At 41.1% G+C, this 13,507-nt stretch overlaps 1 protein-coding gene across 2 annotated transcripts in view; it reads right to left on the reverse strand.

Moving 5' to 3' along the window:
* The window catches only part of IL20RB (interleukin 20 receptor subunit beta), a 36,946-nt gene extending 23,892 nt beyond the window's left edge, over nucleotides 1–13,054 (reverse strand). For both annotated transcript variants that reach the window (XM_004003314.5, XM_042236712.1), the window contains exon 1: nucleotides 12,808–13,054. In XM_004003314.5, coding sequence (XP_004003363.2) covers nucleotides 12,808–12,880 — 73 coding nt within the window. In that variant the 5' untranslated portion in view covers nucleotides 12,881–13,054. The remainder of the gene's footprint in view (nucleotides 1–12,807) is intronic.
* Between the last annotated feature and the right edge of the window lie 453 nt (nucleotides 13,055–13,507).

The raw sequence follows: 13,507 nt of genomic DNA on the forward strand, positions 1-13,507 counted from the left end.
AGATAGTTCAGCAGTTTCTTGCAGAACTAAACTTGTAAATTACTACACAACCCAGCAAGTGCACCCTTGGGCATTTATCCCAAGGTAATGAAAATTTATATCACACAAAGTCTGCACAACAAATGTCCATAAACAAAATGCAATCGGCCCAGATGCCCACAGGTGAATGGTTAAACAAATATGGTATATCCAAGTGAAAGGCACAAACTACACAAAACAATCGGGATGAATCTCCAGGGAATTACACCAACTGAAAGAAGCCATACCCCCAAAGCTACATACTGTATATTTCTATTTTTATAACATTTTCAAATGACAAAATTTTAGATTTTGAGAGATTAATGGTTGCCAGGAGTTAGGAAGAGTGGGGAAAGGCACAGTAGTGAGAGATGGGTGAGGTTATAAAAAGGCAACAAGACATATCATTGTGATATTGGAAATGTTCAGTATCTTGACTGTGGTGATAAATATGCAAACCTTCACACACACACATACAAATGCAAGTAAAGCTGGGGAAATCTGAATAAGATGTGTGGATTTTGTCAATACCAAGGATTTCAATATCCTAATTGTAGTATTATACTATTGTTTTACAAAATACCATTGGGAAAACTGGGTTTTCTGTATTATTTCTTTTTTAAAAATTTATTTGGCTACACCAAGTCTTTGGAGAAGGAAATGGCAACCCACTCCAGTACTCTTGCCTGGAAACTCCCATGGACGGAGGAGCCTGATAGGCTGAAGTCCATGGGGTCGCTAAGGGTCGGACACAACAGAATGACTTCACTTTCACTTTTCACTTTCATGCATTGAAGAAGGAAATGGCAACCCACTCCAGTGTTCTTGCCTGGAGAATCCCAGGGACAGGGGAGCCTGGTGGGCTGCTGTCTATGGGGTCGCACAGAGTCAGACACGACTGAAGTGACTTAGCAGTAGCACACCAAGCCTTAGTTGGGCATGAGGGATCTTTTTTAGTTGCAGCATGCAGGATTTTTTTTTTTTTTAAGTTTTGGCATGCAAACTCTTAGTTGTGGCATATGACATCAAGTTCCCTGACCAGGGATCAAACCCAGGGTCCCCTGCATTTTGGGAGTGGAGTCAGCCACTGGACCACCAAGGAAGTCCCTCTGTGTCATATCTTATGAAAAGTGTAAAAGTGTTAGTTGCTCAGTCGTGTCCAGTTCTTTGCAACCCCATGGCCTGTAGCCTGCCAGGCTCCTCTGTCCATGGGATTCTCCAGGCAAGAATACTGGATTGGGTTGCCATTTCCTACTCCAGGGGATCTTCCTGACCCAAGGATTGAACCAGGGTCTCCTGCATTGCAGGCAGATTCTTCACCATCTGAGCCACCAGGAAAGCCCACTTATTTCTTATAACTGCATAAAAATCTAGAATTACAGCAAAATTTCAGTTAAAAAAATATAGTGTCATCACACCTAAAAAATTAACATTAATTCTGATTATCTGAATGACAGGATACATTTTAAAAGACCATGATAGGATAAACTCAAACAGGATGAAATGCATCTAGGAAAGTTGTATAATTGAGTGTAGTCAATTAAATCTGCGAGGGAAACCTGTTTATGGAGGGAGTCCTAATGATTAGCTGTCCCAATGATTAGGGCACTTACCAAGGCTTTAAGGAAGACACTCTGAGGTTGAATTTCTGGATATGTCTTTCTTCATGAAGGGCACACAGGCAGGACAACAGCAAATGTCCCAACTTTCAGGTCACTCCATTATGCTATGCAACAGTTTGCACTTGCGTAACTGTCTTCACCTAGCTGTGAAATTCCAAATCTAACTCCACCATCAGCAAAATACTGTCTCATTCCTATATTAAAATGAAAATTACTGCTTCCTTCTGAGCCCTATAAGCAACATCTTCAATATCTTTATTCCACTTGTATAGTATATTCCAAATTCTATCTTTGTTTCACTGTAGTTTATGTCACACACACACACACATTGGGAATGAGATGGAAAGTCAGTAATGCCAGTGAACTACTGATGCCAGGGTATGTTTAACTGGGTTACATAGAAAGTATGGTGAAGGACTTCCCTGATGGTCCAGTGGTTAAGAATCTGCCTTCCAAGGCAGGGGCACAGGTTCAGTCCCTGGTCTGGGCACTAAGATCCCACATGCCGTGCAGCCAAAATTTTAAATTTAAAAAAAAAAGCAAAAAACTAAGGTGGCACTACATGAGGAAGGATCCGTTTTATGCTAGGACACTAAACAGGGAACTCTAGTTTCAGCTCAACTCTGAGCGAGAGTGACTCCTTTCACCTATGAAAGGTTTTAAAATCCCCTCCAATTGTTTGAGAAGACACATGGTGGTCCTTAGAACGCAATTCAATGGAGAAAAAGAAAACTTTGTCATCCACCCAGCAATCTCATTAACAAGAAATGTCATCTAACAGCCAGGAGTAATATGTATTCAAGTCAAGTCTCTGAAGAAACCAGTTAATAGACACTCTCCCTGATGTAAATAAGCAAATACAAAAACAAAGAATACAGTTAAGGGACTTCCCTGATGGTTCAGTGGTTAAGACTTCACTGACCAAGGCAAGAGGTGCAGGTTCCATCCCTGGTCAGGGAGCTAACATCCTACAGCTCTCACAGCCAAAAAACACAAAATGTAAGACCAAAGTAATATTGCAACAAATTCAATAAAGACTTTTAAAAAATACTAAAAAAAAAAAAAAAAGAATACAGCCAAGGGGGAAGAGGAGAGTAAGCTTGTAGTGTGAATGGGAAAGACACATTAGCCACAGGGAGGAGGGTGCAAAATGGGGAAGAGTGTTTGCTCAGCCACACTGGATGAGAATTCCCACCAGAGCTGGAGTGAGATGTTGGGATATCTTCTGGTCATTTGGTTCCTTTGAATAGTTATGCTCTTGTCACTATAGAGAATTATTCTCTTTTAACCGTCTGACTCAGTATCTCAAGAAGGCCCATGGGGTGGAGCCTCTTGGATTGTGTTTCCAACAATAACTTGAGCTGGGTGACTGTGACCTGACTATTAAGATTTGGGTACTCAGTGTGGCAAAACTAGCTAAGCAACATTTTTTGCACAGAGCTGCATTCATGAAGCTGATCCCTTTTTCTTGTGGCCTGTTCATTTTCTATTGCACTGTAATAAATTCCCACAAAGGCAGTATCTTAAAACAACACAGATTTATTATTGTCCAGTTCCATAGGTCAGGAATCTGAATCAGGTCTAACTGAGCTAAAATCAAGGCATTGGGAGAAGAGCAGGCTCCAGGGAAGACTGTTTTCTTGCCATTTCCAGTCGCTGGGACAAGGCCCCACCTTCTTGCACACGGCCCCTCTTTCCTCCATTTTCAAAGCCAACAATGGCTGGTTAAGTCCCTTTCATGTTTCAAATTTTTCCCGCCTCTTTTTCTGTCCTCCCACCCCTCTCTCCCTGGATCCAGGAAAGCTTCTCAGCTTTGAAGGACTCATATGATTAGATTGGGCCCAACCAATAATCCAGGATAATCTCCTAATCTCAAAATCTCATAATATTAATTGCATCTTAATGTGGAAAAAAAAAAACCTTTTTCCACAGGAGGTAACATATCCACTGGTTTCCAGGAATTAGAGAATGGATATCTTGAATTCCCCTGGTGGTCCTGTGGTTAAGACTCTGTGTTCCCAATGCAAGGGGTAGGGGTTCAAACGCCTGGTCCGGGAACTAAGAACCCACAAGCCACACAGTCGAATAAGTGTTTTTTGAAAAAAGAATGTGGATATCACTGGGGGACCATCATTTTGACTACCACCACAGGGGGCTTGCACTTTAGGTGATACTGGTACTGCAAACTGACATGACATGTCTCTCAATTACAGTAGATTATTTCAAGAGAATCCCCTTGTATGTGATCTGAACAAAGAGCAAGGCTAAACTAGGACATGGCTGCTAAACAAGTTGCTGGCATCACTTGCTGCCTAGTAACTAGTGCCCACATCCCAGCCTCAAAAAGTATGCAAACCAGTTCATGCCTCTGGAAAGTGGTCTATTGTTTCAGGATCTTGAAGTATGGTCTGGATCAGCAGCAGCACAAAACCTTGCAACCTATGCTCTACTGAACCAGAATCTGCATTTTAACAAGGCACCCTCCCACCCCAGGTAATTCATAAACATTAAAGTTTCAGAAGCACTGGTATATAGAGGTTAAACTAACCCTTCTCAATCTTGGCTGCCCATTAGAATCACTGGGGAAGAGGCTTTTTAAGTTTTGAAATAATTTCAGACTTAACAGAAGAGTTGCAAAATAGAATAGAGAGCTCCCATATACCCTTCAGTCAGTTTTCCACATGTACATAACCAGGGAACAAATATGAAAAGGAAGATAGTAACATTGGCCCAACATCCATAATGAAGCCTCAGTTTTTATCTGAATGTCACCAAATTTTCCCCTAAATCTCTTTCTTTCTTTCTCTCTTCCTGCCTTCCTTCCTCTCTCCCCTCCTTCCTTCCTTTTTCTTTTTTTCAGGAACCAATCCAGGTCCTACATTTAGTTGTCATATCTTAGTCTTCTCCAGTCTGTCCTCAGTCTTTCCTTGACATTTTTGACAGGTACAGGTTCGTTGTTTTGTACGATGTTCCTCAGTTTGGGTTCATCTCACATTTTTTCATGATCTGATAAGGTTGTACATTTTTGCCACGTACTCACAGGGAGTGTATGATGTTAACATATGTTATGACTGGTGGAGTTACCCTTGACCGCGTGGTTAAGGCAGTGTCTTCACTATAAAATTACCATTTTCCCCTTTATAATTAATACATAATTTAGGGGAAATACTGTGATACTGTGCAAATATTCTTCTCAAGCTTTTATCCATTAATTTTTGTATTTATTGGTGGATGATACTTGCAACAATCATTGCTATGATGTTCTAGTAGTGGTTTTTTATGTGTTAATTGGAATTTTGTAAGGAAGAGTTCTTCCCGCTTTACCACTTGTGGAGATTTATAATATAACAGTGTGGACTCATAGAAATTTATTTTATTCTATCAATGTTGATTATGTTACTCAAATTGTTCCATCTTCTGTTATTGGGAGTTATTTTGGATTTTGTGTGCTTTTGACTTACTTTCATCTCTCATTCTCTTTTCTCATGTTATTTTCATTAATAGACTTCTAATTTTAGAATAATTTTAGATTTATAGGAAAAAGTACAGACAGTAAGTACAGGGTTCTTGTAAACCCTTCACTCAGCTTCCCCTGATGCTAACATCTAATATAGTCATGATATACTTGTCAAAACTAAGAAACTAACATTGGTATATTACTTTCAATTAAACTCCAAACTTTACTTGGATTTTGCCAAATTTTCCATTGATACTCTTTTTTTCCATGTCAGGTTCCAATCCAGGATACTTGTGGCATCTTGGCCCCCAAGATGCCATTTTGATGCTATTTTGAGCACTTCCTTCGTTACCACAAGATGCTCCAAACTTGTATTTTCTCTTCCCAGTTATAGAATAAACTGCTTCTCTAAGGAGTCTGGCCCAGGAAGTTTTTAAAAATCCCAGAGCCAAGGCAGCATCCTAGATTAATTAAGTCAGATTTCTGGCTGTGAAATCCTGGCTGCTGCTGCTGCTAAGTCACTTCAGTTGTGTCCAACTCTGTGCGACCCTATAGACGGCAGCCCACCAGGCTCTCCCGTCCCTGGGATTCTCCAGGCAAGAACACTGAAGTGGGATGCCATTTCCTTCTCCAACGCATGAAAGTGAAAAGTGAAAGTGTTTGTATTTTTACCAGCGCTCCAGGTGATTCCAATGTGCACTTGAGATTGAGAACCACTGACCTAGACCTTACTTCTGGGGCCTGAAAGACAGTTAAAACTATGAATGATATATGATATCACTTTTGCATGGAATCTAAAATATGACACTAAAGAACCTGCCTATGAAACAGAAACAGAATCACGGACATAGAACAGAATGGTGGTTGCCAAGGGGGAGGGGATGGGGGAAGGGGTGGAGTAGGAGTCTGGGGTTAGCGATGTAAGGTTTTATAGATAGAATGGAGAAGCAACAAGGCCCTACTGTATAGCACAGTGAACTGTATTTAATATACTATGATAAACCATAATGGAAAAGAATATTTAAAAATAATGTACATATATATATATGTATAACGGAATCACTGTGCTATCCAGGAGTAATTAACACAAAATTATAATCAACTATATTTCAGTTTAAAAAAGCTATGAATGATAAATCCCTAAAGACTTGAGTGTATTTCCCAGTAGGCTCTTTTGTTCCCTGAAGACAGGAGACTCTGTTTTGTTCATCTTTAATCAGCACCTAATCCAGAAACTGGCACATAGTGGGTGCTCAGAAATTTGGAATGAATGAAAACAAAATACGTGAACCAAATCTTGGTTCAGTGAAATTGGCCTCAGCCTGAATTTTTTTCTCCTCTGATTCCCATCTAATTCAGATGACCATTATATCTACTACTGTGGGCAAGATCCCTTAGAAGAAATGGAGTAGCCATCATAGTCAACAAAAGAGTCCGAAATGCAGTACTTGGTTGGGTGTAATCTCAAAAACGACAGAATGATCTTAGTTCATTTCCAAGGCAAACCATTCAATATCACAGTAATCTAAGTCTATGCCCCAACCACTAATGCCGAAGAAGCTGAAGTTGAACGGCACCATGATGACCTACAAGACCTTCTAGAACTAACACCAAAAAAAGATGTCCTTTTCATCATAGGGGACTGGAATGCAAAAGTAGGAAGTCAAGAGATATCTGGAGTAACAGGCAAATTTGGCTTTGGAGTACAAAAAGAAGCAGCGCAAAGGCTAACAGTTTTACCGAGAGGATGCACTGGTCATGGCAAATACCCTCCTCCAACAACACAGGAGATGACACTACACAGGAGCATCACCATATGGTCAATACTGAAATCAGATTGATTATGTTCTTTGCAGCCAAAGATGGAGAAGCTCTGTACAGTAAGTGAAAAGAAGAGTGGGAAATAACTGCGGTTCAGACCATGAGCTCCTCATTGCAAAATTTAGACTTCAATTGAAGAAAGTAGGGAAAACCACTAGAACATTCAGGTAGGACCTAAATCAAATCCTTTATGATTATACAGTGGAAGTGACAAATAGATTCAAGGGATTAGATCTGATAGACAGACTGCCTGAAGAACTATGTACAGAGGTTCGTAACATTGTATAGGAGGCGGTGATCAAAATCATCTCCCCAAAAAAGAAATGCAAAAAAGGCAAAATGGTTGTCTGAGGAGGCCTTACAAATAGCTGAGAAAAGAAGAGAAGCAAAAAGCATAGGAGAAAAGGAAAGACACCCATCTGAACACAGAGTTCCAAAGAACAGCAAGGAGAGATAAGAAAGCCTTTTTAAAGCAAACAGTGAAAAGAAACAGAGGAAAACAATAGAATGGGAAAGACTAGAGACCTCATCAAGAAACTTAGAGATAACAAGGGAACATTTCATGCACCAGTTCAGTTCAGTTGCTCAGTCATGTTCGACTCTTTGCAACCCCATGAATTGAGGCACGCCAGACCTCCCTGTCCATCACCAACTCCCAGAGTTCACTCAGACTCGCGTCCATCGAGTCAGTGATGCCATCCAGCCATCTCATCCTCTGTCATCCCCTTCTCCTCCTGCCCCCAATCTCTCCCAGCATCAGAGTCTTTTCCAGCGAGTCAACTCTTCGCATGAGGTGGCCAAAGTACTGGAGTTTCAGCTTTAGCATCATTCCTTCCAAAGAAATCCCAGGGCTGATCTCCTTCAGAATGGACTGGTTGGATCTCCTTGCAATCCAAGGGACTCTCAAGAGTCTTCTCCAACACCACACTTCAAAAGCATCAATTCTTCGGGGCTCAGCCTTCTTCACAGTCCAACTCTCACATCCATACATGACCATTGGAAAAACCATAGCCTTGACTAGACAGACCTTAGTTGGCAAAGTAATGTCTCTGCTCTTGAATATGCTATCTAGGTTGGTCATAACTTTTCTTCCAAGGAGTAAGCGTCTTTTAATTTCATGGCTGCAGTCACCATCTGCAGTGATTTTAGAGCCCCCAAAAATAAAGTCCGACACTGTTTCCACTGTTTCCCCATCTATTTCCCATGAAGTGATGGGACTGGATGCCATGATCTTTGTTTTCTGAATGTTGAGCTTTAAGCCAACTTTTTCACTCTCCTCTTTCACTTTCATCAAGAGGCTTTTTAGTTCCTCTTCACTTTCTGCCATAAGGTTGGTGTCATCTGCATATCTGAGGTTACTGATATTTCTCCTGACAATCTTGATTCCAGCTTGTGTTCCTTCCAGTCCAGCGTTTCTCATGATGTACTCTGCATAATAAGTTAAATAAGCAGGGTGACAATATACAGCCTTGACGTACTCCTTTTCCTATTTGGAACCAGTCTGTTATTCTATGTCCAGTTCTAACCGTTGCTTCCTGACCTGCATACAGATTTCATGCATAAATGGGCACAATAAAGGACAGAAATGGTATGGACATAACAGAAGCAGAAAATATTAAGATGAGGTGGCAAGAATACACAGAAGAACTAACCACAAAGTTCTTAATGACCCAGATAACCACAATGGTGTGATCACTCACTTGGAGCCAGACATCCTGAAGTCAAAGGGGTCTGAAGAAGCATCACTACGAACAAATCTAGTGGAGATGATGGAATTCCAGCTGAGCTATTTCAAATCCTAAAAGATGAAGCTGTGAAAGTGCTGCACTCAATACGCCAGAAAATTTGTAAAACTCAGCCATGGCCACAGGACTGGAAAAAGTCAGTTTTCATTGCAATCCCAAAGAAAGGCAATGCCAAAAAATGTTCAAACTACCACACAACTGTACTCATTTTACATGCTATCAAGGCATTCAATCATTCAAGCTAGGCTTGAACAGTATGTGAACCGAGAACTTCCAGATGTGCAAGCTGGATTTAGAAAAGGCAGAGGTACCAGAGATCAAATTGCCAACATCTGTTGGATCATAGAAAAATCAAGCGAATTCCATAAAAACATCTACCTCTGCTTCATTGACTACGCCAAAGCCTTTGACTGTGTGGATCACAACAAACTATGGAAAATTCTTAAAGAGATGGTAATACCAGACCACCTTATCTGCCTCCTGTGCAACCTGTACGCAGGTCAAGAGGCAGCAGTTAGAACTGGACATGGAACAACGGACTGGTTCCAAATTGGGAAAGGAGTAATGTCAAGGCTGTATATTGTCACCCTGCTTATTTAACTTATATGCAGAATACATCATGCAAAGTGCTGGACTGGATGAAGTAGAAGCTGGAATCAAAATTGCTGGGAGAAATATCAGTAACCTCAGATATGTATACGATACCTCCCTTATGGCAGAAAGCAGAAAGGAACTTAAGAGCCTCTTGATGAAGGTGAAAGAGGAGAGTGGAAAAGCTGGCTTAAAACTCAACATTTAAAAAACTAAGATCATGGCATCCAGTCCAATCACCTCATGGCAGATAGATGGGAAACAATGGAAACAGTAACAGACTTTATTTTGGGGGGCTCCAAAATCACTGCAGATGGTGACTGCAGCTGTAAAATTAAAAGATGCTTGCTCCTTGGAAGAGAAGCTATGACAAACCTAGACAGGATATTAAAAAGCAGAGACATTACCTTGTGGATAAAGGTCCATATCGTCAAAGCTATGGTTTTTTCAGTAGCCATGAATGGATGTGAGAGCTGGACCATAAGGAAGGCTGAGTGCTGAAGAACTGATACTGTTGAATTGTGGTGCTAGAGAAGACTCTTGAGGATACCTTGAGAGATCAAACCAGTCAAATCTAAAGGATTTCAAGTCTGATTTGAATTCAACACTGAATATTCACTGGAAGGACTGATGCTGAAGCTGAAGCTCCAATACTTTGGCCATGTGATGCAAAGAGCCAACTCACTGGAAAAGACCCTGATGCTAGGAAAAATTGAAGGCAGGAGGAGAGGGGGATGACAGAGGATGAGATGGTTGGATGGCATCACCGACTCAATGGACATGAGTTTGAGAAAACTCTGGGAAGTAGTGAAGGACACAGAAGCCTGATGTTCCGCAGTCCATGGGGTCGTGAAGAGTCAGACATGACTGATCAACTGAACAACAACAGTTCCTATTTCACATTAGACCTTTGTGCCCTTCTGAGGTTTATGCCCACCACAAAGTCCTCAGGCAAATTTCCCCAGCAGAAAACCTTTCATCTTCTTCCTTGCATGACTCCATGCTGGCTTTCCCCTCATGGGGTCTGCTGTCAATTCCCCTCATTTGGATCCTCTTCTCTCACTTTTACCTCAATAGCCCTTCTGGCGAATGTGTCAGAAAAGGTAGAAACATCTTTATTACTTTCACTTCGTCTCTCCAACATTTTCCTGTCCTGCTTATGTGCCAGCTTCTTCTGCAGAGAACTAAAAGGGCACAGGCTCTGTGGGCACCCAAACCAGGATCAAATCCCAGTTCTCCAACTTACAAGATGTATACACTTGTGTAACTAACTGAACCTGTTTCCTAGCGCATAAATGGGGATTATATCACCTCCTTTGCAGGACTGATGTGAGATGTCAAGAGAATGTTTCTACTCATCTAGCACACAGTGTGTGCTCATAAATGGCAGTCGTGATGGTCATTGTTGTTGCTATTTTTATTACTATTATTACTGGTAGTGGGAATCAGTTTCTTGAATCACACAAATTACTTGAAAGGGACAGGGCAAGGCAAAATAATTCTAAAAAAGAGAGCAAGAACTCTACCCATCTCTCCCAAGGATCTAGAGTAAGCAATAGTTCATTTAGATGTTGCTGAAATCATTTCAGACTTCTACACAATTCAGAGGAAATGATCAAAATTGCATAAAGGTAACCTCAGCTCAAGGAAATATTTGCTGACACCACCACCAGTTTGCACAACCAACAGATGGTAAGTAACATGGGGTGGGCAACCTGACATCTTCAGAGTGCCTTTGTTTGCATAATCTCGTTTGACACCTCCCAACCACAAGGTAGCTATTTTGACCATTTTACAGACAAGGAAACTGAAGTGATGTGATACATTCACTGAACTAGCAAGTAATAAAAATCAAGACTCACCCACAGGTCCTTCTCACTCTGACATCCTTGTGGCTTCTACCACTGTTTTTTGGTGGGGGGGTGAAGGGGGGAGCAGGGAGAGACAAGGATAGTGGTGGCTGTTTTTGTTTCTTTGTTTTTCTGTGCAAGTTTACAGGTATCAGAAGAGTATTCACCTCCAGGTCTGTTTAAAATAGTTTTCCTTAAAAGGCTGGACTGCCTCATTGAAGAAAATGTCAAATTAATAAATGGGTCAAGGAGATTAAAAAACCCCATAAATTTCCTGTTTAAAAAAAATTAGGAAAAATATGCTGGCTTTTCCCCTTCTCATTCAGCCTCCCCATCTTCTCCCTTTGGCTTAGTGGAGGAGTAGTTTCCTGGCAACTTGTTTGTCCCACCAACTAATCAATCGATCAACTAACTAACCAATCAACCAACACGCTTAGCTTATTCTAGGGGCCATGGGGACACCAGGAAAGATGCCTAGGCCCTGCCTTCAGGCCAGTGTAGGAAACAGAAATAATGCACTGAAATAGAATACATGGGGTCAAGGGTCAAAGGAGAGAGGTGTGGTAAGGTTCTGCAGGAGCAGAGTCCCACCTGGAATGACGATGGGATGATGGGTTTAGAGTGGGGTAAGGAACTAGAGATCAAGCTTCTGGTGGAGAAGAACAATAATAAAGTCCAGGAGGAGGAAATGAGGGGGTTACATGCCAACTGTGAAGACAACAGCTGCCTGTGGCATATACTTGTTTACAAGGAGCTGTAAGAAAGAGGATTGGGGCCTAAATACAGTGGGTCACAAAACAAAGAGCAAATTTACATATCACATGCTGAGACACAGAGCTATGAAGGGCTGTGAGCTACACAGGAATAAATTTGATGTTTAAGTCAGCTCCAAACATCTGCTAATCACCTTGGCACTGATTTGTTACCTGATTTAAACTAACTGGATGATTAGTTCTCAATGTTACCCCCAAAATAGAAAAGAAAGTATGAAAAAGAAAGTATTCAATACACCCATCAGCAGTGCAAAGTGTCTCGTACCTTGATGTATTCAAATTAGAAATTTCTCTTAAATGCTGACAGGAAGAAACATCAAAAGCAAAAAAGCTGCGATTTCATAACAATAAAACATGTAGGTGCAAGCAGCCAGAAATGGAGCAGAGAAAATTATGTAATCTTAACTGGCAGGCAAAATGCTCCAAACCAAATACTTCTAAAAATGTTACAGAGTACCTGACCAGGAGAGGCATCCAATTTTTATGTCTTAGACCCAATATTAAGGTTGCAAAGTGTGTCTTCTTATTTGCCTGTGTTTTGTTAGAATCTTTATTTTACTTAAACCTCTTCTTACAGAGAACATCTCTGAGGCACAAACAGAAAGACTGAGATAATACTGTTTTGTGGCTTTTAAAACTCGGTAATGAAATGAATAATAAAATGCATATGGATCTCTGCTCACCTTCAAACTATTTGTTCTGATGCTTTATCTTTCTATATTGCTCTGATGAATTTAAGAGAAGTTTCTTAATAGAACACAGGCCTTTTCTTTGTGGGGATGGAGGATTAGGAAGTGAAAAACCTTTTTAAAAACAGACATAAGGTGGTCTATGCATATATTACAACCCCAAACCCTGGGAAAGCATTTTTCAGTTTCTTAACCTATAGTTGAGTCCCAGACTATTGGCAGTATTCTAAATAATACTTACCCACAAACAAACAAGGAATCAAGGCGTAGGAAACCCACATGATAAGACTTGTCTTGATTTCTTCTAGAATCATTTTGAGGGTCGGTGTTTGGCAGACTCAGCTTGACCTGGAATGTTGTTTCCTTCCAGGATGAAGTGTGCTTTCCATCTCAGCCATCCTTGCTTTGGGACACAGATGTTGGAGCTGAGTCTGAGTTGCTGTAAAGCCTGAATTGTTCTGGAAAGAGGAGCCAGCCCGGACAGCTCTGAACAGGCAGGCTGTGCAGCACCCTCCTTTCTGCCTAAACCTAGATATTGCGTCAAGTGGGAGTGGCCTAGGAGAGTTCCAGAGAAAAGGTACCTGGGAAGCTTAAGAATCAACGTGGTGAAGGGAATTCCCTGGTGTCCAGTGGTTATGACTCTGTGCTTCCACTGCAGGGGGCACAGATTCGATCCCTAGTCGGGGAACTAAGATCCTGAATGTAAATAGTTATTATTAGTTATCTTTTTTTTTTTAATAAAAAATCTGCCTGGATCACAGGCTCTAACCTGGGGGACCCTGGATAGACCTCTAGAGGTCTCCTTGGCAGTAGCAGGCAAGATTATCTGAGCCTCTCGTCAAAGAGCTGTTCTTTTTCACAAGGCTCCCTCTTGTGAGTTCATTGGAGGTGGGTACTTTTTTGCTACATCTCCACTTCAGAAGTAGAGATGTTTAAAAAAA

Source organism: Ovis aries, chromosome 1 (assembly GCF_016772045.2).
Source record: "Ovis aries strain OAR_USU_Benz2616 breed Rambouillet chromosome 1, ARS-UI_Ramb_v3.0, whole genome shotgun sequence".
NCBI classification, from domain to species: domain Eukaryota; kingdom Metazoa; phylum Chordata; class Mammalia; order Artiodactyla; family Bovidae; genus Ovis; species Ovis aries.